We start from the raw sequence: 25077 nt of genomic DNA, 5'->3' as shown, positions 1-25077 counted from the left end.
AGGCTTGGATACCCATGTGCATGGGAAATAGGCTTACGGGTTCCGGAAGGTGAGAGGAAATGTCAACACTGTGGAGAAATGCCCGACAGACCACTGGAACATTATCTAACACAGTGCACAGTTACAAACCCGTTAAGATTTCACCTTCGATTCGACAGAGCAGAGGAAGTTGTTAAACACATATGGCAAAATCTTACTGAAGCGACCATACGGGTCATACATACTCATCCTCCGCCCAGGTAAACCAGAAACGAGCATCACTTAGTGGGCCAGCCAGAGGCTTAGGGCCCGCGCAGGATTATCCCTGCTAAAAAGAAAAAAAAAAAAAAAAAAAAAAAAAGTCGTCAGGAAGCAGCGGCGGCTTGAGCATCGTCGCTCCCGTATTGGTAAGGCTGATAATTTTTTTTTTCTGATATATCTGAGCAGTTGGGAGGTACGCATGAATATATAGTCTACCTCCACCTACAATGCTTAATGCATTATACATTTGTTCGCCACTGAGGTTTTTGTAATGTCTCCGAGGGCCATTATTTCCGTATTTTTTTTCATCCGGGTTCTGTAGTATTCAAATGTTTGTATTCCACTAATGCTAAATAGCCTGTCCTCTCTCGGATATTGTGGAAGATTTTGAGGATCATGAATTGCCAACATTATATGGGTAGGATATTGTGTAGAATACACTTCCCCAGTGTTAAACCACCCTTTTTTTCTTTTTTCTTTTTAAACCACCCCGTCGTCAGGCTAGGCTCGTTAACGCGGCGTCGACCCCTCCCCCCCAACCTCCCAACACGCATTTATTATCGACTTTCATGTACTGTGTATTAAAAATAGTTTTTATCGTGTATAAATTAATTTTATATTCTATGTTTAATTAGGCGTATAGTAGGTTCGGTATTTAGGTTCTGTTGGCAATTATTTGCACTTGAAGTATGTGGAGGGTGAAGCATTTACAGTTGCCTGTCCTCAGGCCAGGCTCGCCTACGCTGACGCCCGGCCCAAAGCACACTGCGTATTCAGAATTATTCTCGCGTATAAGGTAATATTATTTCATTAAGTTAATAGTTTTAACTTAATTCAGTGACAAGCGACAGTTCAGTATACAAGTACTGCAATAAATAAACAACTTCCCAACGGGAAGGAGTGGAGACATCCTTCCAGGAACTGAATTTACCTGAGGGCCACTAACACTAGTGGCCTCAATGAGGACAGTAAGCCGGTGGCTTGTCAAAGGTCCCCCCATTTGCCCTGATGATCTTTTCCATCTGTATTTTAAAACCCAGCAGAATTTTGGCGTTTACGGCTTCGGCGGGTAGGTGGTTCCACGGGTGTACAACCCTATGGGTGAAAAAGCATCTGTTTCCTGTCCAACATTTTGGCTTGAGTTTGAACCCGATGCTCCTTGTCCGTGTAACATCTGACCTTTTGAAGACATTGTCGTGATCGACATCCTCCAAATTGTTCAGTATTTTAAAGGTTTATATGAAGTCCGCCCTGTCATGCCTGGTTTGTGGTGTTAGCCCTGTGACCCTCAACCGTTCCTCATACGAGAGATGACTAAGCTCTGGTATGATTTTTGTCGTAAGACATAGCTCCATAGCTCTGGTAAGACATGGCTAAGGAGCAGGTATGTCTTTCTGAAGATGGTCTCCATGCCTGGATGCAATAATTCATGTGGCGGCGCACCAGAAACTTACACAGTTGAAGGTTATACTTTCTTTTCCTTGAAGGTAAAGGTACGCTTAATTATTCTCAGGGTTTGGTTTGTTTTTTACTGCCGTTCCCACTTGTACAATTATCAGCGATTGGTCGAGCTAGGAATGGAGTTTGGTACTACATAGCTTTCCCGGTTTGGTGCCTTCTTTTGATAATTACTTACTTAGGAATGGAGTTTGGTTGGGCTCTAGGGATGTTTAGCTTGGGTGGGGGTTGGATGAGATGTATACTACTAGGCTTGCGGTTACACAACTGGTCGGGGTCCGGTTACACAACTGGTGGGGCTTCGGTTACACAACTGGTCGGGCTCCGGTTAAATAACTGGTCGGGCTCCGGTTAAATAACTGGTCGGGCTCCGGTTACTTAACTGGTCGGGCTCCGGGGGTGTCACTCTGGCTTCAGGTTGTGCATAGTCGGGCTTCGGTTCGTGCATGGTTGTGCTCCAAGGGTTGTTTGTATACTAGCTGCTCCAGGTTTGTTTGCTAGGGCTCTATGGTTATATGTTTGCTAGAAATCCCAGTTTCTTTTTTCGTACATAGCTAAGTTTTTGTTTGCTATGGCTCCATAGTTGGTTTCTAGGGGAAGTGGAGGGCTTTAGGTAGAATTAAGGAGATTTTTGCTATACCTGTCTGACCACAAGCAATTATAGATATATTTGATAAGACATATATCCACTCCATGTGATATTTGTAAATGTTGAGCCACTTTGCAAATCAAGTTCTGTACGATAGTTTTCTCATTCGGTAGACACTTAGGGAGCAGCTGATCAGCTGAGTTTGTTTTGCTTCTGCTACAAACAGAAATGTAATGGAAATCTCGAGCGATATCGAAGAATTACTGAAATATTCTCCACCTTTTCTATGGTTACGAAGATTCGTCATCTGAGGTAATGACACCAGTGAGTTTTAGCCTGGCATGTCTTCAGAATTAGACGCCTGTCGAGTATTGAACCAACAAGGATGTGTTGTATATGGAGACAATCTTCCTTCCCATTGTTTCTCCTTAACAAGGAACCTATTAGGCTAATCGAGGTCACCTTTAGGGGCCAGTTATTAGCCTTCCTCGGGATGCAATCCATAATAGTTGTCAAAATTTCAGGTATATATATATATGTACTGAGAGGTAAACAGAGGCATCAGGTGAAAGTAAACTTTTAACCTCTTTCCCCCCCCCCCTCCCGGTCCAACTTTTTAATCAAACCTGGAACTTTATGGTTGTGAGCCAATTGTTCTGACCATTGTGCTAGAGGACCCTGTATAGTGAAAGAGGATAGGGATAGGTTACATAACTATGTAGATGTCATAATAAACCCATATACTATTTCATAACATTACCATATCATTTTTCTTACTATACTCATATCCAGTTTCATAACATACCCATATCTTGTTTCATGACATGCCCAGATCCTGTTTCATAAAGTACCCAGATCCTGTTTCATAACATACCAATATCCTGTTTCATAACATATCCATATCCTGTTCCATAACATATCCATATCCTGTTTTTTAACATATTTATATCCTGTAAAACAAAAATCTAAGACTACTTTAAGTACATATGTCTTAGGAGTTTACACTATAGGGAAATTTAAATTTACTTATCATGCAACTCATACAAAATAAATATTTGTAAGTTAATGTTAAAAATTACGTAATAGCATTGCATAACTTAATCAAAATATTTTTGTTGTACTTCAATAGGTGGTAATCCAGTAAGATGTTTGGAATGAGCAACTTCGACTTTCCCAAATATCGGTCCGAGTGTAATTCTCTGGCTTCGTTTTCTTCTGATGGCGGCTCTAAAAAGAGGAGAGGATCGTTTATGTGAGTATGTACAGTAAAGAAATAAATTATACTAATTTTGTATGTACAGTACTGTAAATTGTTTATAATGTAAGTCTATTACATTTATCAGGGAACCCAGAATTAACGGAAATAATTTGTTTGAAGCAAACAGGAAGATAAAGAACTAAAATGTTAATAGTCAAAACAAAACTTAAATACATTCTATTAATTCCATGCTTTATGTAGATCAGAAGATTTTCTGATATCATCTTACATTAGCATGAAAAGGCTTAGGAAAATTATATTTCAGTTTAATTTTAACCATAAATCTAATATTAAATCTGCATGATTTTAATTTGATAAAAAAAAATCATGAGTTTTGCAATACAGAATAAGTTAGCTGGAAAATATTAATACAGTTACTGTATATATATTGATTCTGATATGTCAAATTAATTGCAGCAAACACTTTCTTACAGTGATAGCAATGATGATGAGGCAGACTCTATTAAAATACCTAGAACAGCAGGAGACTGGAATAAAAAGTAAGTTAAATTTTCATTCATGTTCCTTCTCATGCTGAGATGATACAATATGGTACAGTATATAATATCATCCCCCCCCCCCCATTCCTCCTCTTCCATTTCTTCTTCGTCTTGGTCACCCTTCTTTTTGTATGAGTGTGATGCAGGGATTATGAACTATGCAGGTTCTAGAATCCAAAGGTGATTCTTTTTAGGCCTTTCACCATCTGTGATGCAAGAACTGTACAGTACTGTATATGTATCATAAAAAAGTATGTACAGTATATACTAGCAGAAGGATGAGGGGGTTTCATCCCATGTTGCCTCCACCATATAGCATTACTGTACTGTTTAGATAAATACATACAAGTGATGTTCTTTTGTTATTATACAGTATTTATTAATTCTGTTGCCAGACGGCTATATTTGCTACTAGTCCTGTACTGCATTTGAATTGAATTACTGGGCCAAGGAATAACGTGAATGTTTGACTGTCTATGTGTGGCGCTTAGTCAGAGTTGCAGTAATATGTAATGCTAATTGGTTTATTTATAATTAATGCAGTAGAACTATGAATAGAAAATGTGTAATATAGAACATGTTCTCTTTCCAGACAAAATCACAGTGAAATTGAAAAACGTAGACGTGACAAAATGAATACCTATATAATGGAACTAAGCAGTATTATTCCTGTGTGTACTTCACGGAAGCTTGACAAACTTACAGTCCTCCGAATGGCAGTTCAGCATATGAAGATGTTGCGTGGCTCCCTCAATTCATACACTGAAGGACACTACAAACCAGCATTCCTCTCTGATGACGAACTAAAAAACTTGATTTTACAGGTGAACATTAAAAAGTTTTTGTACTAATTTTCTTGATGTAAATAGTACAGTAAAACCAATGGTTTAACAGTGTTTTGTTGCAAGTATTGATAATACAGATTAATATATAATTGCCATACTGTATGTTGAGACAACTGTGACTATTGACTTATTTATTTAGAAAATGTTAGAATGGGTATGTGAATTTTAGATACTTGACAGTTTTGGGTTGTCGAGGACAAAAGTCTGTTAGGTTTGTCAAGGTCACCCTATACCAACAACTAGACTTCCTTAGGATGCAACCCACAGTTGTTGCCTAACCCAGGCAGGGTTGTGTTGTGGCACAGGGGATCAGTTCTTTTATCTTCAGCCTTTGTCTCCTCTGGTGATTTCCGGAGGGGATCATTTAGTGGTTAAGGCTTGGTATATCCAGCCAGAGGTTCGTTATGGTTTTTATCCAGTAGTGGACAACTAAACAAGACCATCACTACCCAGAAGGTTTATGCTAAATAGCATCAGGAAAGTTAATTCTGAAAGCTTAATGCATTTCTCAATACGTGTCAGGGAAGAAAATCCTGAAACAATGCTAAAGTGGAAAGCAATAGACATGAGAATAATTAGGCACCACAGTACGAGTGAACATAAATGCATGATACTCCCTGCATAAAGACTAACAACCAGTCTGCTCATTTGAGACAGTCTCGAAAGAGCTGGCAAGTGAATACCTGTATATGTTTTATGACTATTATAGGTAGTGGATTGAAGTGGACTCTCCATTGTCTTCCCTGCTTAAATTACATTTACAGTCACATATCACCATTAGAGGACAAGTCACAGAGGATGGCAAGCGAAATAAATCCCGAGTGAACTTAATACTGTATTTTATGTACAGTATTTAGCCTCGATCTCGGTAAACATTTTAGGGGTCCTAGTTCAGAATTGTTGTAATTCAATTTAATACAAATTTTGAAAAATTATGGAATACAAATGTAAATTAGAAAAGACTTAGAAAGGTAGAAATAAACATATTAATGAGAATTTCACTTGAGATTATTTAAAAAAAAAAATCTTGGTTTTGGCACTATTGATTTGGGTTTAATTATTTTGATATGATTCAGATCTTTGAAATAATAATTTAATATTTCAGGCTGCAGATGGTTTCTTGTTTGTCGTGGGTTGTGATAGAGGCCGAATATTATACGTTTCAGAATCAGTATACCAAACTCTTCATTATACTCAGGTATGATAAATAGCTAAATTTTTGTCATTATGTTTTTATATGATACACAGATTAATTGATTAGTTGCTACAGTTACTAAACCAGTTGGCCTCATTGATTTTGTGAGGACTGTTTATGTGAACCCTGATAGAATCTAGATTTGGAGAGTGTAGTGTATTTGATGTTGCTTTGTAATATACGAGACGTTATTTTCTTATACAGTATCTTACCACTTTTTATATCTTCTAGGGAGAATTGCTGGGAACCAGTTGGTTTGATATTTTGCACCCGAAAGACCTAGCAAAAGTAAAGGAACAACTTTCCTGTTCAGATATTAGTCGTCGAGAGAGGCTTGTGGATGCCAAAAGTAAGTTCAGCATTGCATTGGACAGTGTAGTACGGTAGTATATTTAATTTTGAGAATTTTACGAAAAGAAGTAAAAGTTTTCTCGGTTTTACGTCCCTAGATTTGCTATATTCAACACATATTCTACTATTTTTCTACTATTTTTAAGCAGTTGCTGTGGCGCAGTGGTAAAACACTCACCCGGCGCTTCGCGAGCGCTTTGGCATGTGTTCGTATTCTGGCCGGGGAGGATTGATTGAGCACCAATCATTGTTTGGCATAACAATACACATCATAAATGATTTGTATGACTACAGTAGATCAATTAGGGCAAGGTCTTTTGAATTATGATTCACTACTCATTGATAGTTGCTCAACAAGTGGGAACTGCAGTATAAAAACCATAGGAATAATCAAACAAACCTTTGACATCAAGGGAAAAGAAAGTGGTTATTCAGTTGTACAAATCTCCGGTGCATCCTTATCTGGATTACTGTATGCAAACATACAGTAATGCAGACCTCACCTTCAAAAGACATAACTGCCATGGAAAAAGTGATCAAAATTGTCCCAGAACAAAGTTTATTCTAATGGTCAGGAAAGGTTGAGGGGGTCTCAGCATTAACACTACTACGAACTGAACACGGTAGGGATGATCTCATCGAAAGGTTTAAGGTATAGCCCTGTATTGAACAAACTCGAAGACCACCTATTTAGAAGGTCCAGTGCACTCTCAGTGGTGGCTTGAGTTAATCTTCCTTCCTGTCATATACGATAAAACTATTTGCAATGATATGTCACAATGGAGGTTAAAGTAAGGAGAACTTGGTGGGTGATTTGAGTCCAAGGATGGATCATATATGATTGGCTATAGAAGCATTTGAGGAATATACTCAATAAGGCTGTTTCACTATGCTCAATTGTTTTTTTTTTCCTTTATTTGGACTTCTATTTGCTATCATGTTTCTTCTTTGCTGGTGAAACTGGAAAATGGAGTAGTGATGATGATGATGGAAAGTTGACAGTTTAGTAAATGAGAAATTGATTTTGGAGATAAAAAGAGAACAAAATTTAATGAATTATAAGAGTCAGCAATATGAGAGACTTAAATACAGTATGTCATTTATTTTTTACAGCACTTCTACCTGTGAAGACTGATGTTCCACAGGGACTTACCAAATTGTGCCCAGGTTCTCGTCGGGCTTTTTTCTGCCGCATGAGATGTAAGTCGTCTCCAGTTTTGAAAGAGGAGGCCGATTCTTCCACTGGCTGTCCAAGGAAGAAGTCAAAATCCCAGAGTTCGGGTAAGTTATGAGAGTTTTGTTCCCTTGAAAATATTTACAATAATTATAAAAGCATATCGACACATGTATTTGTAATCTTTGATGTGCTGTATAATAATAATAATAATTTTCTGCTGCTGAATGTATGCTTCAACAAATTTGTCATGTTTTGCATTTGCAGTATGATAAATAATATAGTTGTCTGGAATTTTATTGTGAACTCATTTTTCGGTAAAAATTTGCTACTGGAAAGCAAAAATCACTAATTATAGTACTTACATTTTTTGGCAGATAAAAAGTACAGTGTAATCCACTTTACCGGTTACCTTAAATCTTGGGCTCCTACGAAAGACCCTCTGGAGGAAGATTCCGGAAGCGACTCCGACTCTTGTAACCTGTCCTGCTTGGTGAGATTTAATGCAGTAATCTATCATTATCATTATGCTTGCCACGTTCATGGGATTAAGGTTAGATAATCTAACTCTAGCCATTAATGATATTATGTCCCGATTCTCACTTTGGATTGATCAAGCAATGAGATTTTCAGTATTTGTAAGAATGACACCTTGATTTGAGCTAGAATGCAGTTTTGCAGTTTTCTGTGAGGGGAAGCCCCCCATTTGGTTGCTCCCCAAGTTACTGAGCTAAATATTTTAGAATCCAGACTTAGAAATCAGATATGTAGGTGCTGCCACCTGATGGCTGTCAGGGGTAGAGGCTGGGAAAGCCAATTTGTAAACAGCAAGACAGCTGTTTAGTGGTCCCTGTGATGCCAAGTACTACTTGAAAGGGAGTTTGAGTTTATATGAATGAGCCTTCTAGAGGTCAGCTGGGCTGGATTAAGTAATTTTTAATTTTTCTCTGTGCCTGAGTGACCTAAGTCATGTTTAAAAAGATCCTTCTTGTACCAATACTAAATGTAAACTTACCCTGAATAATCGTAATCCTGGCCATGAGACCAGCAGGGCCTTGACTAAGATAGTGAGTGAGTGCCCTGCTCAAAAAATTTTAATGTAAAATGTTATTTTTAAAAAGATCTGCTACTATAGTTTAGGAAGTGTACTGTAACTGAGGTCTTGCATGAACTTGAAGGTTTCATTTTCATTTTTTTTACTTTTTCTTTAGGTTGCAGTTGGACGAGTGCATCAACCATTGTTGGCCTCAAGTGTGCAAGAGACTTCAAGATTAGGTAGTGCTGCACCAACTCAACCTATTGAATTTATATCAAAACACACCAATGATGGAAAATTCGTTTTCATTGATCAGAGGTAAGTGTATTATTGTTTTAAGGAAACATAAACATACAGATAACTAAAGTTAGTACAGGTATAGTCAACTAAATATCTTATTGAACCCTTAGTGTGATTATTGTCAAATGTTGATCCAATAATCTTTACCGGATTAAATTACCTAACCAACATAGGGTAATGAGGTTATCATTGTATGTTGATTTGAGTTGCTATTACCAGGTTTTTATACAAATTATGTAGATGTGTTTATAATACATCTATATGAATGTAATGGAGTTAACCTAGACTCATGGACAAATTTCTGCTATCATTTTAATTCCTTAATACATGATGAGTTTATTTTGTACTAGTGGCTTGCGAGTACAGTATCCCCAAATCATAATGTAATTTCTGGTTGACATTATAAGACAGAATAGCAGTAAAGGAGTCAGTTGAAAGACGCTTCTACTGAGCTGTGTCGGGAACAGATTAATGTACAATATAGGATTTGTTGAATGTAATGAAATGTTTCTTTCTGGTGAGCTACTCAGTAGCTTCCCATCACTGCCTTTTGCCCATGGAGTTGGAGAGGTTGGTATGGGCAATTTGTAAATGAGCTGATTAGCTGTCCAAAACCCCAGGTTGCTGGGACTGCCATCTGGTAGCAGGCAAGTGTATCTGGGTGGTGGTATCACTGTAGTAACAAATGTTTAGTGTTTTCATCAGGGGTTACACATTTTTTCAAGCATTTGCTTGGTTTAGTGTGTCTGCTCTCAGGTAATTTTTTATGAACTATGTTGTCTGATCCCCAGGCTCCCTTTTGCCTCTTTGAGGCAAAAGGGAGCCTCAAAGAGGCTGGTTGATGGTTGCTTCCAGATTATAGCATTGGGGAGCTATTGAGTGGCCCAGCAGAAAAAGCCATTTCAGTATTAGATTAGTTAACAGTACAGTGTCCCGAAGACTTTCCAGAGGGAGTTTTAATGTTTTAATGCTTTCGTGTGTTTTATAACAGGCAGGTTCTTTCAGTAGTCCTTCTAATTTAATATAAATGTGCTACAATATCAAAATCTTTATAAATAGAGTGATGATGAAGGTAATATTTTCACCAGGGCATCATTGTTATTGGGATGGCTTCCTCAAGAGCTTCTTGGATCAAGCATGTACGAGTATTTCCATCAGGACGACATTGCTCTCCTGGCTGAGACACACAAAACCACACTGCAAAACTCTCAAAGTTGCAACACCCAGGTGAGAATCACCCAGGTGATAATTAGTTTACAAAAGTGAAAGTAGAAATATTTTATATTGATCACTCGACCCATCCTTCAGACATTATAGTACCCAAAGCTGCTGGAAATGAACTGTACATGACATTAACTGTTGCACCCAAAACAAGTCAATATTTTGTGCTTGTCAACCTAGCCTACTCTAATCTTGAACAGGTCCTTAATCCTGATTTTTCCCCGAAATACGACCCGCCAAATCGCTTAACAATCGGGTACCCATTCCCTGCTGGGTGAACAGAGGCTACAGTTAAGGATTGGCACCCAGTCAATCCTCCCTGACTAGGTTACAAACCCAGGCCAAGGAGGATTGTTTGGGTGCCAATCCTTAACTGTAGCCTCTGTTCACCCAGCAGTGAATAGGTACCTGATTGTTAAACAATTTGGCTGGTCGTTTTCTGGGGAAAAATTAGAATTAAGGTCTTGCCCAAAATGCTATGAATGCTAGTGGCTTTACAAGAATGTAAGAACTCTCATATATATAAATAAAAAAAAATGTAATTCATCATTAAAAAAAAGGATGTAAAGCAAAAATATCAGGAAGAGTTTTAATAGACATATAGTTGATCAAAGCCTTAAAGGCAAGGCTGTAAACGAGGAATGTGGACTAGTGGAATGTGGGTCTATTGGAATAATTTAGACAACTAACACACATAATTGCTAAACACAACATTTATGGGGCCTTAACTTTAAGGTTAAATCTAAGATTCAGAGAGTAAATATGAGAATGCAGAAATTAATGGATATATGGACAATCTATTATGCAAGACCTCTTTGTGATGCTTAAAAAATACATGGAGTATTTGTCTTTTATAGGTCTACAGGTTTCGCACAAAGGAGGGCTCCTTTGTAAGATTACAGAGCAATTGGTGGACATTCAAAAATCCTTGGACGAAAGAGATTGAGTACATTATATCAAAAAACAGTGTTGTTACGTAAGTATCACCAACTTTTTTTTTACAACTTCAGTCACAGGTGATCCTTTTCAGTGTATCGTACAAACTTCTGTTTGTACAATACACCAACAATATACAGTACCAACAAACTTCTGTTTGTTTGTACAACACTATTCCCTGGTATAATGCAACATTGTCCACAGGTACAGTTTAACACTGACCCACACTTAATATTTCCTCACTTCAAATTCTGGATATAAAATTATATAATGCTCCTGTATAAACAGGATTCTAAATTAAGACATGTTACCGTAATTTTGACCAGCCCGCAAGGGTGGGTGATATCATAGTTAAATTTAACACTTCTTAATTTATCAATATTTTTCTAGTATGCTTATGACAGATACTGAATATCAATCCATCTGTATAACACTACTGTAATATGAAATGGCCTTTCACAATCTTAGCTGAAATTTACATTTTTTTCCAGGTCGGAAGCTGGGATGGTGGAGAGCACCATGGCCAATGAATCTGTTTCACAATCTTACAGCAACTTCAGTGAATATTTGAACTCTCCTGGTAATTGTAATTGAATCGTATAGTATTTATACCTTTAAAGCTTGCCAGTATGGAGCCATCCCATGGTTCTAACAAAATTAATGAGCACGAATTATTAAGTGAAATTTCTCAATTTACCAGTCAGTTTTCATGTTTTGTACAGTACTGTATGACTTTTCCTGCTTTTGTCGATGAAATCAGCCTTTCTGTGCTGTCCCCTCCCCTCTCAATACCTCTTGGATGCATAAGACTTGTACAACAGATTTCTAATTGTACCTTGCAAATGCTTATTTTGGGATGCTCCCCCCTTTCTGGTGGTTTTTCTAATTGGTTTGGGATGATCTCCTATCCCCAGACTCCCTTTGCCTCTATTGACCAGATTCTGCTTCTGGTCTCCAGTATGTGCTGATGACTCACAAGGCTTGGTGGGGTATGTTAGGCTTGACACTTACCAGACAGCAAGCTTTGGGAGCCATTGCGGGGTGATGCAGTACTTTAGTAGGTCACTAGAGGTAGGAAATTACTTTATCCGTGATGATTCCTTTAACAGTACAGTACACGTGCTGTACTGCCATGTTAATTATTAGTTTTTCTCGTCATTTGAATTGTAATTTCAACCTTTTTCTATTTTCTCTCATGGTCTCTGCTTTGTGTATTTTGTATTGTAAAAACTGCTAGTAAATTGCTGTAGTTTATTCAGTTACTCATTTAAAACCAACATAGGCAAATCTGTTTAATTCTTTGAGTTATTGTGTTTGACTTGTCTGATATAATGTTTTGGAAAGGCTGTGCATGCACTGTTGTCATTTCAATGCTAAGAGGTTTATATTTAGTAATTTTGTTTATATTTACCAGATCCAAATCATAATCAAGATACATCACCACTAGGTGGTGCTGGATCTAACAGTAACAGCAGCCGCTTGATGGGAGGTGGTATTCAAGCTGGAAAAATCGGCCGAGTGATTGCCGAAGAAGTTTTAGATAATCAGCGGAAGAATGATTCTACATGCAATAGCCCAGTATCTCCCTTTGAAGGAATTTTGGGATCTGGAGCATCTGATCGATCTTTTGCAGCACTTCTTAGATCTGATATGACAGCACACAGGGTTAGTATGGATATTTGACATGAATACAGTTTTTCAAATTTAAAATTAAATATACAGGTATTTACTGTACTTTACACATATACATACACAGTCAAACGTAAGAAATCCAGATTATATCATTTGGGGCCCGATCCTGATTTGGTAGAAATCCAGGTTCCCGAAATTTGTTCCATTTTTTGGCTATTTACCATCAAATTTTCTAGATTTCTCATATATCAAGGTAAGGTAATGATGACTAGCACCTGGAAGAATATACAGTACAGCAAAGAAAATGGTTTGGGATAAAACGGAGGAAAGGAATGGTGCCGAAGCTCTTAGATTGTCGGGCATGAAACATTCACCTGCAGGAAGCGAGGCAGTTGTTCTACTGATCAGTGCAAATTGTTTGCTTTTTTTGTAGCAAGTGCTACAATATATGTATTTGCATATTTAGACAAATTAACATATAAATAATCATTATTTTGGGGTTAAAATATTTGCCATGTATAATTGTAAAAAAAGTTTTTACTTGCACTTTTGTAGCACAGTGGTAGCAGAATATGGTTATACTGTAGTACTGTACAGTGTGTAAAGTTACACAATGTCACACATTGCAGGAAGGGTGGGAGGAGTTTTAAGGATCTAGGAAGCAGGTGGGAAAGAGAAAGCAGGCAGGAGTTAGGGATTGGGCAGATGAGTGGGAGCGAGAGGTTGGACTGGTGGGTGGAGTGAGGGGATGTAGGGATTGGGTGGGCAGACAGGAGGGCTCGGGTTTACGGGATGAACCAAATGGGTGAGATTTTGAGAGGGCTCAGGTAGGCAGGAAGGATTGGGTGGGCAGTCAGGAGGGCTTGGGTTTACAGGATAGACCACATGGGTGAGACCAGGTGGGCAGGAGGGATTGGGAGTGAGGGATCAGGTAGGTGGGCAGATTGGAGGGACGTAGTGGGTGGGTGGAAGGGCAAAGATAGGCAGGCAGGAGTTGTTAAGTACGGACGTGGGAGTTATCATGCGGGCTGACAGGAGTTATCAGGAAGGAAGACAAGAATTATTGGGCAGGCAGGTGGAAATAAGTAGAATGGATATAAATTATGTTGAAAGTATACAGTGAATGGTGAGTAAGTTAATCCCGGACATTTAAAACCTCCCTTTATATGTACTCTATAATATATATATACACATGTACTGTATTGGTGAAGCTGGTATTGATTTATGTAATGAATTCCAGACAAATGTGAAGAACAATGTTGTGTTAAGCAGCAATACCAGCACCTGCTCTGGGAGTGATACCAGCCGGGGTACACAACTCAGTAATAACCATCACCATCTTCCTGGTATGAATAACAATAATAATCTGACAAATAGCAGTGAAAGAGGTGGGTCATTCAGTCATCACAACAACAACAACAACAACCACAGACAACCTGGTAAGAATGTTATTTTGTTGAGTTTAGTCTTGCTTTATTATCTTTGCAATCCGTCCTTATGTCTGTGTTATATCTCTATGTACATATAGAGAAGCCTATTTTGATACAAAGCCATTGAGTATTAAACCAAACATGAAATTAAAAAAAATGGTAATCTGAAACTACCAATTTCAAAGAAGGGGGTGGAAATGAAACCAAATAGTTATCTAGGCCTTATCCTAGCATAACCCAGGCATAATATAACTTAAATTTTTTTTAACTTATTATTTAACCTAACTTATTCCTAGGTTGGATTAGGCCTTCATTAGGTTAGGTTTAGTTCTTATTCATTTTTTCCATAAAATTTTACAATTAGATTTTTCTTTATATAGGTTTATTTCTGATTTGGCTCCATCAGTTGTTCCCCAATATTACAATCTGGTAATGTCGAAGCCTCGGGAAACACTCACATTAGTGACTTTGCCTAAGTTGCTCATTCCTCTCATTGGGAGGTGGTGGTGAACTTTTTTCTTGCATGCCGGTGGGCTGTGCTTGCCCAGGCTTTAGATTCGGCTTGGTTCCTCGTCTCTTCCTTTTTGTCCCTCCTTTTTCCTGAGGTTGCTGTCGCTTTGGTGACCTCGATGGAAGCTGTTATTTTACCAGTCCTTCATTCACGTTCTCTTGCAAAGAAGCTCTGTCCCCTGCTGTTTAGAGTCTTTTTCCATGCCAGTTCATCGTTCAGGCAAGCTCACATTATATTTAATTGTTAGTAGATTAGGGGTGAATAGATGTTAGTGAGCAATGCTTAGGAGGAAGAATAGTGGAGGAATGTGTTCCAAAAGGAACATGGTAACACATGCATGTTCCAAAAGGAATATGCATGGTAAGTTTAAATTTTTATGGTTTGAGATGTGAATTAGATCATGCTATTTTGCAGCAGTTAATCATATTGCATATACAGTACTGCACTGTATAGATAATTAAAATAAAAATTATGTATGAAGTGTTCATATATTTTCAGTATCTAATGAAGGTGACCTGATGGATGTGGTGAGTGGCCGTGACCTGGAAACCGACGGAACTAGCGACTCCGATGAAGCGGCAATGGCTGTCATTATGAGCCTTTTGGAAGCTGATGCTGGACTTGGTGGCCCAGTGGATTTCTCTCACCTTCCTTGGCCACTTCCCTGAGAATAAGTCAGTCAGTCCCCCATTGGTGGAGTACAAATTTGTCACTCACATTTAGTTGCCAAACTGTGACAAAATTTTTATTTATATTATAAACACACTTTTTAAAGAAATGCAAATTTCTATGTTAAGCAAGTCGGATTAAATTTTTTAAAGATTAAAGCAATACTGGTGAACTGTATGGGTCTCGAACCACAGACCCCATGCGTGTGGGGCCGTAACACTATCAACAAATTCAAGACCCATACAGTCCAGGTGATTGGAATGTTTATTTCCATGGAAGTGTGGTTGGCAATTTATACTGGTGGCACAATTCGTGAGGGGGACTCCCACTTGCTAAGTTCACCACTGCTGTATTTGTCAACTGTAGTATGTGGTGGTGTGCTCTTTGAATACTGGCTAATTAATATTATAGCCTAACAGAATGTAACCTGTGCATTCTTATTGAAAATTTTTACAAAATATTTTCCCTTTATGGAAACAGATTATATATACAACATCTAGTGATATCTGCAGGTTTTGTGGCAGCATAGGTCAGCCACATAGCACTGAGTCATGTAAACGTCTTGTAGCACCCCACAGAGCTATGTGGCTGTACAGACATAAAAGTAGCACTGTTCTTATCACAGGGAAAGACAAACTGGGCTTGTATGGCACATCCCGATGCAGACGGGAGACTTAGGATGCCATCCGTAAGAGTGGACTGGCTGATGTTAGGGACCCCCTGTACTGAACAGTATATTAAATGTCCAAATAGATTATTGTGTAAGTAGTAATGATGATGATTGAAAGTGTTTGAAGAAAGTTTTAATGTACAGTAGTTTATTTTGCTTTAGAGGCAAGAAAGGCTGAACATATAAATAAATACTGATTTTTAAATGCTCATAATGCAGTGCTTTAGGGATTTGAATGTACCTGTATTTAAAAAACAAAAACCCATTTCCTTACTGCATGGAACTTGCTACTTTCAATGATTCAGGTTTTATATCTAATATGTATAAAATATAATAGTAATATTATACAGTGGTACCTCGGAATACGAGCGTCTCCGTTTATGAGTTTTTCGGAATACGAGCAGTATTTCCTCGGAAAATTTGAATCGGAATACGAGGGTTACATCGGAATCCGAGTTTGTTGATACACGTACAGGCCGACCTAGCGCGTGGTGGCATGGCGATCGGCGCTCAGTTTACCAGTGCCTCGCGCCTAGTGATTATCCTGCCTGAATTCTTCTCTAGTATTTTCAGTGTTTTGTTGGATTTTTGGTCATTTGACCATAAAAGGTGTCATTATATATCTCACCATGGGTCCCAAGAAAGCCAGTGGTAAGGTTCAAGCCAAGAAATCGCATGTGAGGATGACAATAGAGGAAAAGAAAGAGATCATTCAGAAGGAGGCAAATGATACACGTGTTGTTGAACTTTGTAGGCAGTACAACAAATGCACGTCAACGATATGCACTATACTTGCCAAGAAAAAGGACATTATGAGTGCTAACGTGGCAAAAGACATAAGAACAATCACGAAACAAAGACCACAAATATTTGAGGATGTTGAAAAGAAGAAGTGGTGTCAGATGTGGGAAGACATGCAAACTTTTATTGAAATGACTCACCCAGAGAAAGCTGTAGTAGGCCGTTGCATTAATCTTTTCAATGACAATGTGATGCCTCACTACAAAGACATCTTGCGAAGAAGGGAAAAACAATCTTCCATGGACATATTTGTTGTGAAAAAATCGAGCAGTGATCCACAACCAGGACCTAGTGGTATGCAGGCAAAACGTGCCAGAGAGGTCCTCACTGCCTGATGTTATAATGAAAGGGGACTCCCTTACAAACAGTAACACCTCACCTCCTCTCCCCTCCTCACCATCTTCCATACGCCAACAGGAGTCATCAGCAAGGGTAAGTAATAACTTGAACATAGTTTTGTAGTGTAGATTTAGATGAATTAGGTATACAATTTAGTTTGAAGTGAGGTTTTTGGGTAGTCAGGAACGGATTAATTCATTTCCCATTATTTCTTATGGGGAAATTAGCTTTGGATTACGAGTTTTCGGAATACGAGCTGTCTCCAGGAACGGATTAAACTCTTAAACCGAGGTACCACTGTACATCTTTTAAGTAAACAGATAATTCTGTTTTTCATGTAATTAATTTATTAATATTCATATTTTAATTACAGTATCAGCATCATATTTAAAATAAAAAAGGGGGCATACAGCAGCAAAAATCATAAGGATATCAAATAATATTTAGATTCAAGAAACATGTTCATGGCTCCATAACTTAAGTAACTTACAGAATTTATTTTTAGCAGAAATATTTAACATAAATTTTTATCGGTAACATTTAGAATTTCTTTTTAACGTGCGCTATAAATATATTTTGTGTGCATGAAAATAAAATAGAATTTGACTCTTTTTAAACTCAATTTTGTGGAATAGTAAAAAATAGTAAAATATGAATAGAGGAATTGTTTGAATAAGTTTTATTTTTGTTTAACTTTAATTGTACTAAAATAAGTAGTAACTCTGTAAGTAATATTCTACCTCATTTGTAATGTAATTTTGAAATCTAAGGACTTGAAACAGGAAAGTGTTGCAGTATACTAATCAGTTCAAACTAAAACAAGTTCCTTTTACTGTCATGCCTCACAGTAATTAATTTAACAATACACTTTTACATCTTGTACACTGTATTTAACATTTCTCATTCTTTACTTGCCACTTTGGTTAAAGTTCTGACTGTCTGAAATAAAGCATGTCTTAGTGTCTTCAACATAAACACAGTACTAAATAAAACAGGAAAGATTGTAAATGTACTCAAAACCAGCATGGAATTGGCACAGTTTTATACATAATGTACTGTACCTGAATATCAATATCATTTTGTTATAAAGCCGTTTTACATTGAACCTTATGGTGTTAAATGATAACCCTCCATTTGGCAAAGATAATGACAATACTTACACTTGTAATGCCAACTGGGCGAATGAATATTTGAGCAATGCGATAAAATGGCTCAAAATCTCAAGGTAATAGTCTTTTTCAACACGAGATCATGAATTAGGAGAAGCCCATAAATACAGAATCTGTAGCGATTAGTGATTGTAGGAAGATAATGCCAACACACAATGATGCAGCAACAATTGGGCCAATACCCATTACCTTCCACGGGTCATATGCACACACTGAAATAAGGGTAAATACAGTACAGTACTAACATTATTCGCACATTAATAATTATTTGCTTTCTCGAAGCCGAACAATTTGTTGACGTTAAACTTTATGTTGATTCTTTCTGAACCCCTCTTGAAGGTTTAACCTGAAGCTAGTTCTTAATTTTTTTGCAAATGAACAGACTGGTTTCAGATTTACTATGTTCTCTGAAAGCTATCTTAAAAAAAAGTTTTAGTACTCGTTGTACTATTTTATTGCCAATTTAATCTCAGGATTAAGCAGTTAACAGGAAAGCCTTAGCTATATCTGGTACAGAATATGAATACTCTACTGTATGTTAATTGTTGTATGCTTTTTACCAGTATAGTAAATATCATGCACATGTGTGTGTAATTACCTAAGTGTAGTTGCAGGATGAGAGCTATGCTCGTGGTGTCCCGTTCTCCCAGTACTGTGTCGAATAACACTTTGAAACAACTCACGGTTTTGGCCTCCACCACCTTCTCACTTAGTCTGTTTCAACCGTCTACCACTCTGTTTGCAAAAGAAAATTTAATAATATTTTTTTCAGTTCCTCTGTTTCCTTAGCTTGAATCTGTGCCCTGTTGTTCGTGAATTTGCTGGTTAGAGGAATTCCTCTTTGTCAATTTGGTCTATTCCTGTTAGTATTTTGTAAGTGGTGATCATATGAGCTCTTTTTCTTCTATCTTCCAGTTTTGGCATGTTTAATGCCTCTAGTCTCTCCTCGTAACTCTTGTTTTTCAGTTCCAGAAGCCATTTTGTAGCTTGCCAATGCACCTTTTGCAGTTTCTTAATGTGCTTTTTGAAATTTGGGCACCATACTAATGCTGCATATTCCAATTTTGGTCTCTCAAAAGTCATGAACAGTTTCTTTAGTATTTTACCATCCATATAATTAAAAGCAAGTCTGAAGTTGGAAAGCGATACAATATACTCATCTCACAATGTTCTTTGTCTTCCTTTGGCAACAGCTTACCATCCAAAACCACCCCTAGGTCTTGTTCTTTATTACAGTTCTGTAATTCCTTTCCACATAATTTGTAAGTAGTGTGTGGTCTATTTTCTCCGGTTCCACATTCCATAACATGGCATTTATTCACACTGAATTCCATTTGCCACTTGATGCTCCAAGCACTTATTTTATCTAGATCAATTTAAAGTGTGCGTGTATATATATACTGTATTAACCTATATATCTAATATTTATTTAACGAACATGAAGATATCTAACAGACAGTGTCACTGTTGTGTACAGGGATAAGGCCCGTAGTTTGACAATTTAAGTTGCTGAAGAAGGAAAAGTTGCGAGTACAGTATAGGCTTTTAACGCCACCTGTAAGCAATGGCACTTTGTCCAGTGTAATTGCCTCATAAAATTAAAGTATATTCAGTATACGTTTGTATGTATTTATGTCATGGCTGTGTTAGCTTATACTGTTCTATATGTGATATTATGTATATAATAAAACAAATTCCCAGGGAACAAAAAAAATAATAAGATACCATATATCAGAGACATCTGTTGACTTCTCTATGAGGATTTCTGGATACTAATTTAATCTAACAGTCCAGAGGTATCTCTATTTCAAAGTTGCCTTTATAAGTCATCTTACAGTACAATAAAGCCTTGTTACTCAATATGATCCTTATTGTGATTTAAAAAGTAAAAGTAAATACCATACTAATTTATTTGTTCACAATTATTGCAGTTGCATTCATATTTAATTGGAATCAACAAGTCTGATGTATGGAGGTTTCAGCTGATTTACTTCCATTGTTTAAGTAAGTGTAGCAATGCCTTTGCTTGTAGATGTTATAATATTTATTACTGTAAGACAAAGATAAGCCATTTCCATGCTATTTTAACAACTGTTATTACCTCATTTACTTAGAGAAATTATATAAGAGTCTCGCTTTTTCGTAAGCTTGAAAATAATATTTATTTATTTATATGAACAAGTTGTAGGGAAGAGTACAAATGTTTTTTTCAGAGCCATTATTTTATTGATAATATAAAAGAAAGAATAGTTTAGTACATAAATGTTGTATGGGGCATTAACATGTCCCCAGTATACTAACGTTAAGGTGAAGCTAAAGCACTCGTCCTAATTGAGATGTAATAGTTGTATGTTATGATTTGTCATTCCATCATATTTTATATATTTGTTAATCTTATTTCCTTGTTAATGTATACTGTGTGTTCATTTAAAGCAAAATTTCTTGTAAGATTGAGTAATTACCTTATTTCTTGTAAGGTAATTACCTGATTGAGATGAAACATTATCTTACCACTCTAGTCTGATATTCTGCCATATTATGTTAAGAGTGTATCTTCTGATTCTTTTATTTATATACAAAGTATGATGAAGTAAGGTGACTGCATGAAATTCCATAAATATTTCAGGATTAAATGTAAGTTGTTTCCTAAGTTTTCAGTGTATTATTCCCAGCTCATTGTTCTTTACTGGGTGGAACCTCTCGGTAGCTTCCTGGACTCAACTCTGGATCCACCCAGCCTTAGCCCAACACACCAGTATTCTGAGACCCATACATTGTCTACTGGAAGCTATGACCAGACACTGGCTCACTCAATGAGGCATGGGGGTGCAGGGAATAAGTCAAGCAGTAAACTGGGAAAACCATCAGAAAGCTTATGTACAAAAAAAAAATTGCTTATAGGAAATATGGCCCCCTAAGGTAAACAAGGGAGATGATCATTGCCACATGCTAATTACCTTAATCCTGATGTGCCCGACCACCGCTCAGATCACCTGAGGTTTCAATCATCCTGATATCTCTCTTCAACCTGGGACACTGACCTGATATCAGTAGCTTCTGGTGGGTGCTAAATATGCTGCTTCCTTTCAGCGAAGTGGTGTTAGCTTTTCCTGGAACAGAAATTTGGCTTAACGTTTCCTCAACACAGGTTGCCTATCCATATCTCGTTCCATTCTCCAAAAATTGTGTACCCAACATAAAGCCCATTAAGTTCCAGCCAAAACATCCTTCAATCTGGCCAGTCACATATTGTCTGTGTCAGGCACACTCGAGCCTCATTAATTTTCTTCCTTTATTGTGTCTCGGATTACTTGAATCTGTCAAATGAGGCAAAACATTCTTTCACCATTTACCTCACATTCTGGTCGTGGCTGCCAGTATTCAACAGTATTGGCTCAAAAATTTCCGGTGTTAAGCAAAGGTTTGGTGGATCCAGAGTAAACTCGTGAAGCTGCTAGGGAGGCCCCGCCAGAAAAAAAACTTTCGTTACATTTAATGTTTGATTTTTGAAGAGGCTGCTTTCCTCTATACAATGTTTATAGAACACACACAATATATATCTTACATGTCAACTCTTGGCTTTGTCTGAGTATTCATGTTGGCATCAATGTTGAGCTTATTACAAGTCTTTCAAACTTTAAAAATGTTGTATGTAGTGTAAAATATTGTAGAAATATACAATTTGTTAAAGTGACTTGACCATTAAGGAAGTTACAGGGAGTCAGATGCTTCAACAATGTTAGGTTATTTGGCAAAAATATACAAATACTATACTGTATTGACCAGTTGCTAAAGTATGCTGATATCCAAATGAGCCTACTAAGGTTGAAAGAGTATTCAGCAACTTTTTGTCAATGTAAATTATAGTAGTAATGTAAGTTTATTGTATTTTTGCTTTTGTAACATACGCTATTATGGATTTGTAGGCATTTTATAGCATAGAAATGCTGATGTAGCTTTAAATAATTTTGACCATTACTTGTAAAGAAAACTTGTATGGTACATGAAACATGCTGTCTGTGGACCCTTAATATCTCTAAAATACAGCAAAGTACAGTATGCTGGAGACTCAAACATCTGAAATAAGGTGTTATTGTTTCTTTACACCTGATGCCTCTGTTCACCTAGCAGTAAATTGGTATGTAGGATGTAGTTGACTGTTGTGGGTTGCATCCTTAAGAATGGCCTGTAGTTGGCAAGGAAAACCTTGATACTTAAGCCGAACAGTAGTCAACCATCTCATGAATATTGTAAATTATTTTCAAATTCTGCATTATTTATTCTTGCTTTAGCTAGCTCCTGTAACAACAATTACTAACTGGTTGTAATGAGCTCCTACAATAACTGATTTTAACAAGCTCCTGTAACTGGTAGGTTATGGTTAGCTTCTACAACAACTTGCTGATTGTAACAAGCTCCTGTAATTGGTTCTCCAACCACTTGGGCTGGACGGAGCATCTTTACAGCGGAGCTTTATGCTATTCTCTATGCTCTTCGTCTCCTGCTTTCTCGTTGTCAGTCTTCCTTTGTGGTTGTTGTTGACTCTCGTAGTGCCCTCATGGCTCTTGGGTCCTTTAATCCGGTTCATCCAGTAGTTGTCGAGATCCAGCATTGGCTGTTTCTTGTTCACAGTAAGTTTAAGTCGGTTGAGTTTTGTTGGGTTCCCAGCCATATTGGTGTGTCTTTAAATGAGCGTGCGGATGCTGCCGCCAAGGAAGCTGTCCGCTCTTGACCCGTCTCTCGTAAAGGTATTTCATATTCCGACTTTTACCCGGTTATCCATTCCTCCATCCTTACCCGTTGGCAGGCTTCTTGGTCGTCTGTTACTGGTAACAAACTCCGTACTCTTAAATGTTGTGTTTCCTCGTGGCCATCCTCCTACCACCGTAACCGGCGGTGGGAAACTGCTCTGGCGAGGTTGCGTATTGGCCATACTCGCTTAACCCATGGTCACTTGATGGAGCGCCGCCCTGCTCCTTATTGTCCTAATTGCATTGTCCCTCTTACGGTCGTGCATGTCCTTCTTGAATGTCCTGACTTCCGGGACGAGCGTGTGTCTTGCTTTCCGACCGCCCCTCGCGGTCACTTGTCCCTCAATAGAATTCTTGGTGACTCGGATACTTTTGATATCGTTCGCCTTATGCGTTTTTGTTCTCGTATTGGCATCATTGGTGATATTTAGCGCCCTCTGATTATTCCGCACATTTGATGGTGCTACATAGCCTTCCCGGTTTGGTGCCTTCTTTTGATAATTACTTACTTGGACTGGACGGTAGAGCAATGGTCTTGCTTCATGCAGGTCGGCATTCAATCCTCGACCGTCCAAGTGGTTGGGCATCTTATCTTCCCCCCCCCCCCCTGTCCCATTCCAAATCTTTATCCCGACCCCATTCCAAGTGCTATATAGTTTTAATGACTTGGTGCTTTCTCCTGATAGTGCCCTTCCCTTCCTATAACTGGTAGAGCATTGCTCCCACAACTGCTAGCTGGTGGTTACAAGCTCCTACAACCGGTAGGTTAACATTAGCTCCTGCAACACTTAACTAGCTGGTTTCAACCAGTTTTACAACTGATAGGTTATAGTTAGATCCTATGATAACTAGTTGGTTATAACTAGCTCCTACAACTGGTAGGCTATAGTTAGCCCTTACAAAAACTGATAGCAACTAACTATTGAAACAACTGATAGGTTGTTACCTTCTGCGAAAGATCTTGTTCTGAATAATTGTTATTTATTCTTTGAATATATTTTAATGAAATTTTCCATAGGAAATAGTTGCCATTGTCAATTTAGTTATAGAATAATTTATTTTATTGCTCAATATATTTAATCATGTACAGTAATTACAGTGCTGGCAAAATTACAGTACTACTGACATGGTGCATAATATTTTCAAATACAGTATATATATATAATAATTATAATTAAAATTACTAAAAACTCTAAATGACCCGACAAGAATTCAAACCCATGACGTCCAGGATCACCCCCCTAAACATACAATTTACCATGTCCACCGTACCATTGATTGTCTAATACAATGACGATCAATGGTGCGGTGATCCTGGATGTCGTGGGTTCGAATCCTGGTCTGTGTGTATGCCTCAATAATTTTTAGCATTTTTCATGTATGACATAATTATTGCTTATAGCTAACTCATCAGATAGATAACAGTAATTGTATAAGAAATAACTGTGATTTGAAGAAATAATTAATAATGATAATAATAAAAGTGATGGTTACATTAATGTTTAGGATTATAGTGAACTAAGAACTCGTAGATAAGTACATTTTCTTAAGGAATTGAAGAGTGCCTAAGACCCAAATGCTTTTAAAATGATAAGTTATAGAATCTGCCAACTTCACCATGCATACATTAATTTAATTATATTGTTCAGCATATACCAAGTAAAAAATTATGGCTCTAGTTGTTGTAGCAAGACTTGATATATAACTTGACAGTTCTTGATCATGAATTGTTATTAAACTAAATTATTTAATTTCCAGTGGTGTAGCACAATGTTTAGGCCTAATGAGGTGCCGCACGAATTTTAATTAGGCCAAGGTCAATTTTTTTTATTTAACTTTTTATTGAAACGATGTTTTCACATTGTGTATTTTATCCTGCCTTGTATTTTAAAGATTGTGTACTAAAATCTATTAAGAAATTAGGTATGTTATAAACAGAACAACACATGTTATCCATAAATTATACAACTAGATCATATATAAATTTAGAATTCAAATTGAA

At 37.4% G+C, this 25077-nt stretch overlaps 1 protein-coding gene across 2 annotated transcripts; it reads left to right on the top strand.

Moving 5' to 3' along the window:
• The first annotated feature begins 342 nt into the window (after positions 1 to 342).
• cyc (basic helix-loop-helix ARNT-like protein cyc) lies at positions 343 to 25077 on the top strand. Of its 2 annotated transcripts, none has more exons than XM_069334459.1 (15): positions 343 to 386; positions 3417 to 3539; positions 3980 to 4045; positions 4638 to 4869; positions 5996 to 6088; positions 6317 to 6434; positions 7550 to 7717; positions 7988 to 8103; positions 8822 to 8964; positions 10035 to 10173; positions 11025 to 11143; positions 11595 to 11683; positions 12518 to 12768; positions 13976 to 14174; positions 15175 to 25077. In XM_069334459.1, exons 2-15 carry the CDS (start codon positions 3433 to 3435, stop codon positions 15342 to 15344), a joined length of 2010 nt encoding a protein of 669 aa, XP_069190560.1. In that variant the 5' UTR covers positions 343 to 386; positions 3417 to 3432; the 3' UTR covers positions 15345 to 25077. The 2 variants fall into 2 exon arrangements, with proteins under 2 accessions (XP_069190560.1, XP_045599388.1); XM_045743432.2 differs by lacking the exon at positions 343 to 386 and adding an exon at positions 2462 to 2599.

This window comes from Procambarus clarkii, chromosome 31, assembly GCF_040958095.1.
Source record: "Procambarus clarkii isolate CNS0578487 chromosome 31, FALCON_Pclarkii_2.0, whole genome shotgun sequence".
Taxonomy (NCBI): domain Eukaryota; kingdom Metazoa; phylum Arthropoda; class Malacostraca; order Decapoda; family Cambaridae; genus Procambarus; species Procambarus clarkii.
This window is presented reverse-complemented; position numbering and strand designations above follow the sequence as displayed.

Excerpts from the sequence above, each read along its gene's own strand:
- cyc (XM_069334459.1), top strand. The coding sequence starts at position 3,433 with ATGTTTGGAATGAGCAACTTCGACTTTCCCAAATATCGGTCCGAGTGT. Across the intron at positions 6,435-7,549 it reads GAGGCTTGTGGATGCCAAAA|CACTTCTACCTGTGAAGACT; the intron begins GTAAGTTCAGCA and ends TATTTTTTACAG. Across the intron at positions 11,144-11,594 it reads TCAAAAAACAGTGTTGTTAC|GTCGGAAGCTGGGATGGTGG; the intron begins GTAAGTATCACC and ends ATTTTTTTCCAG.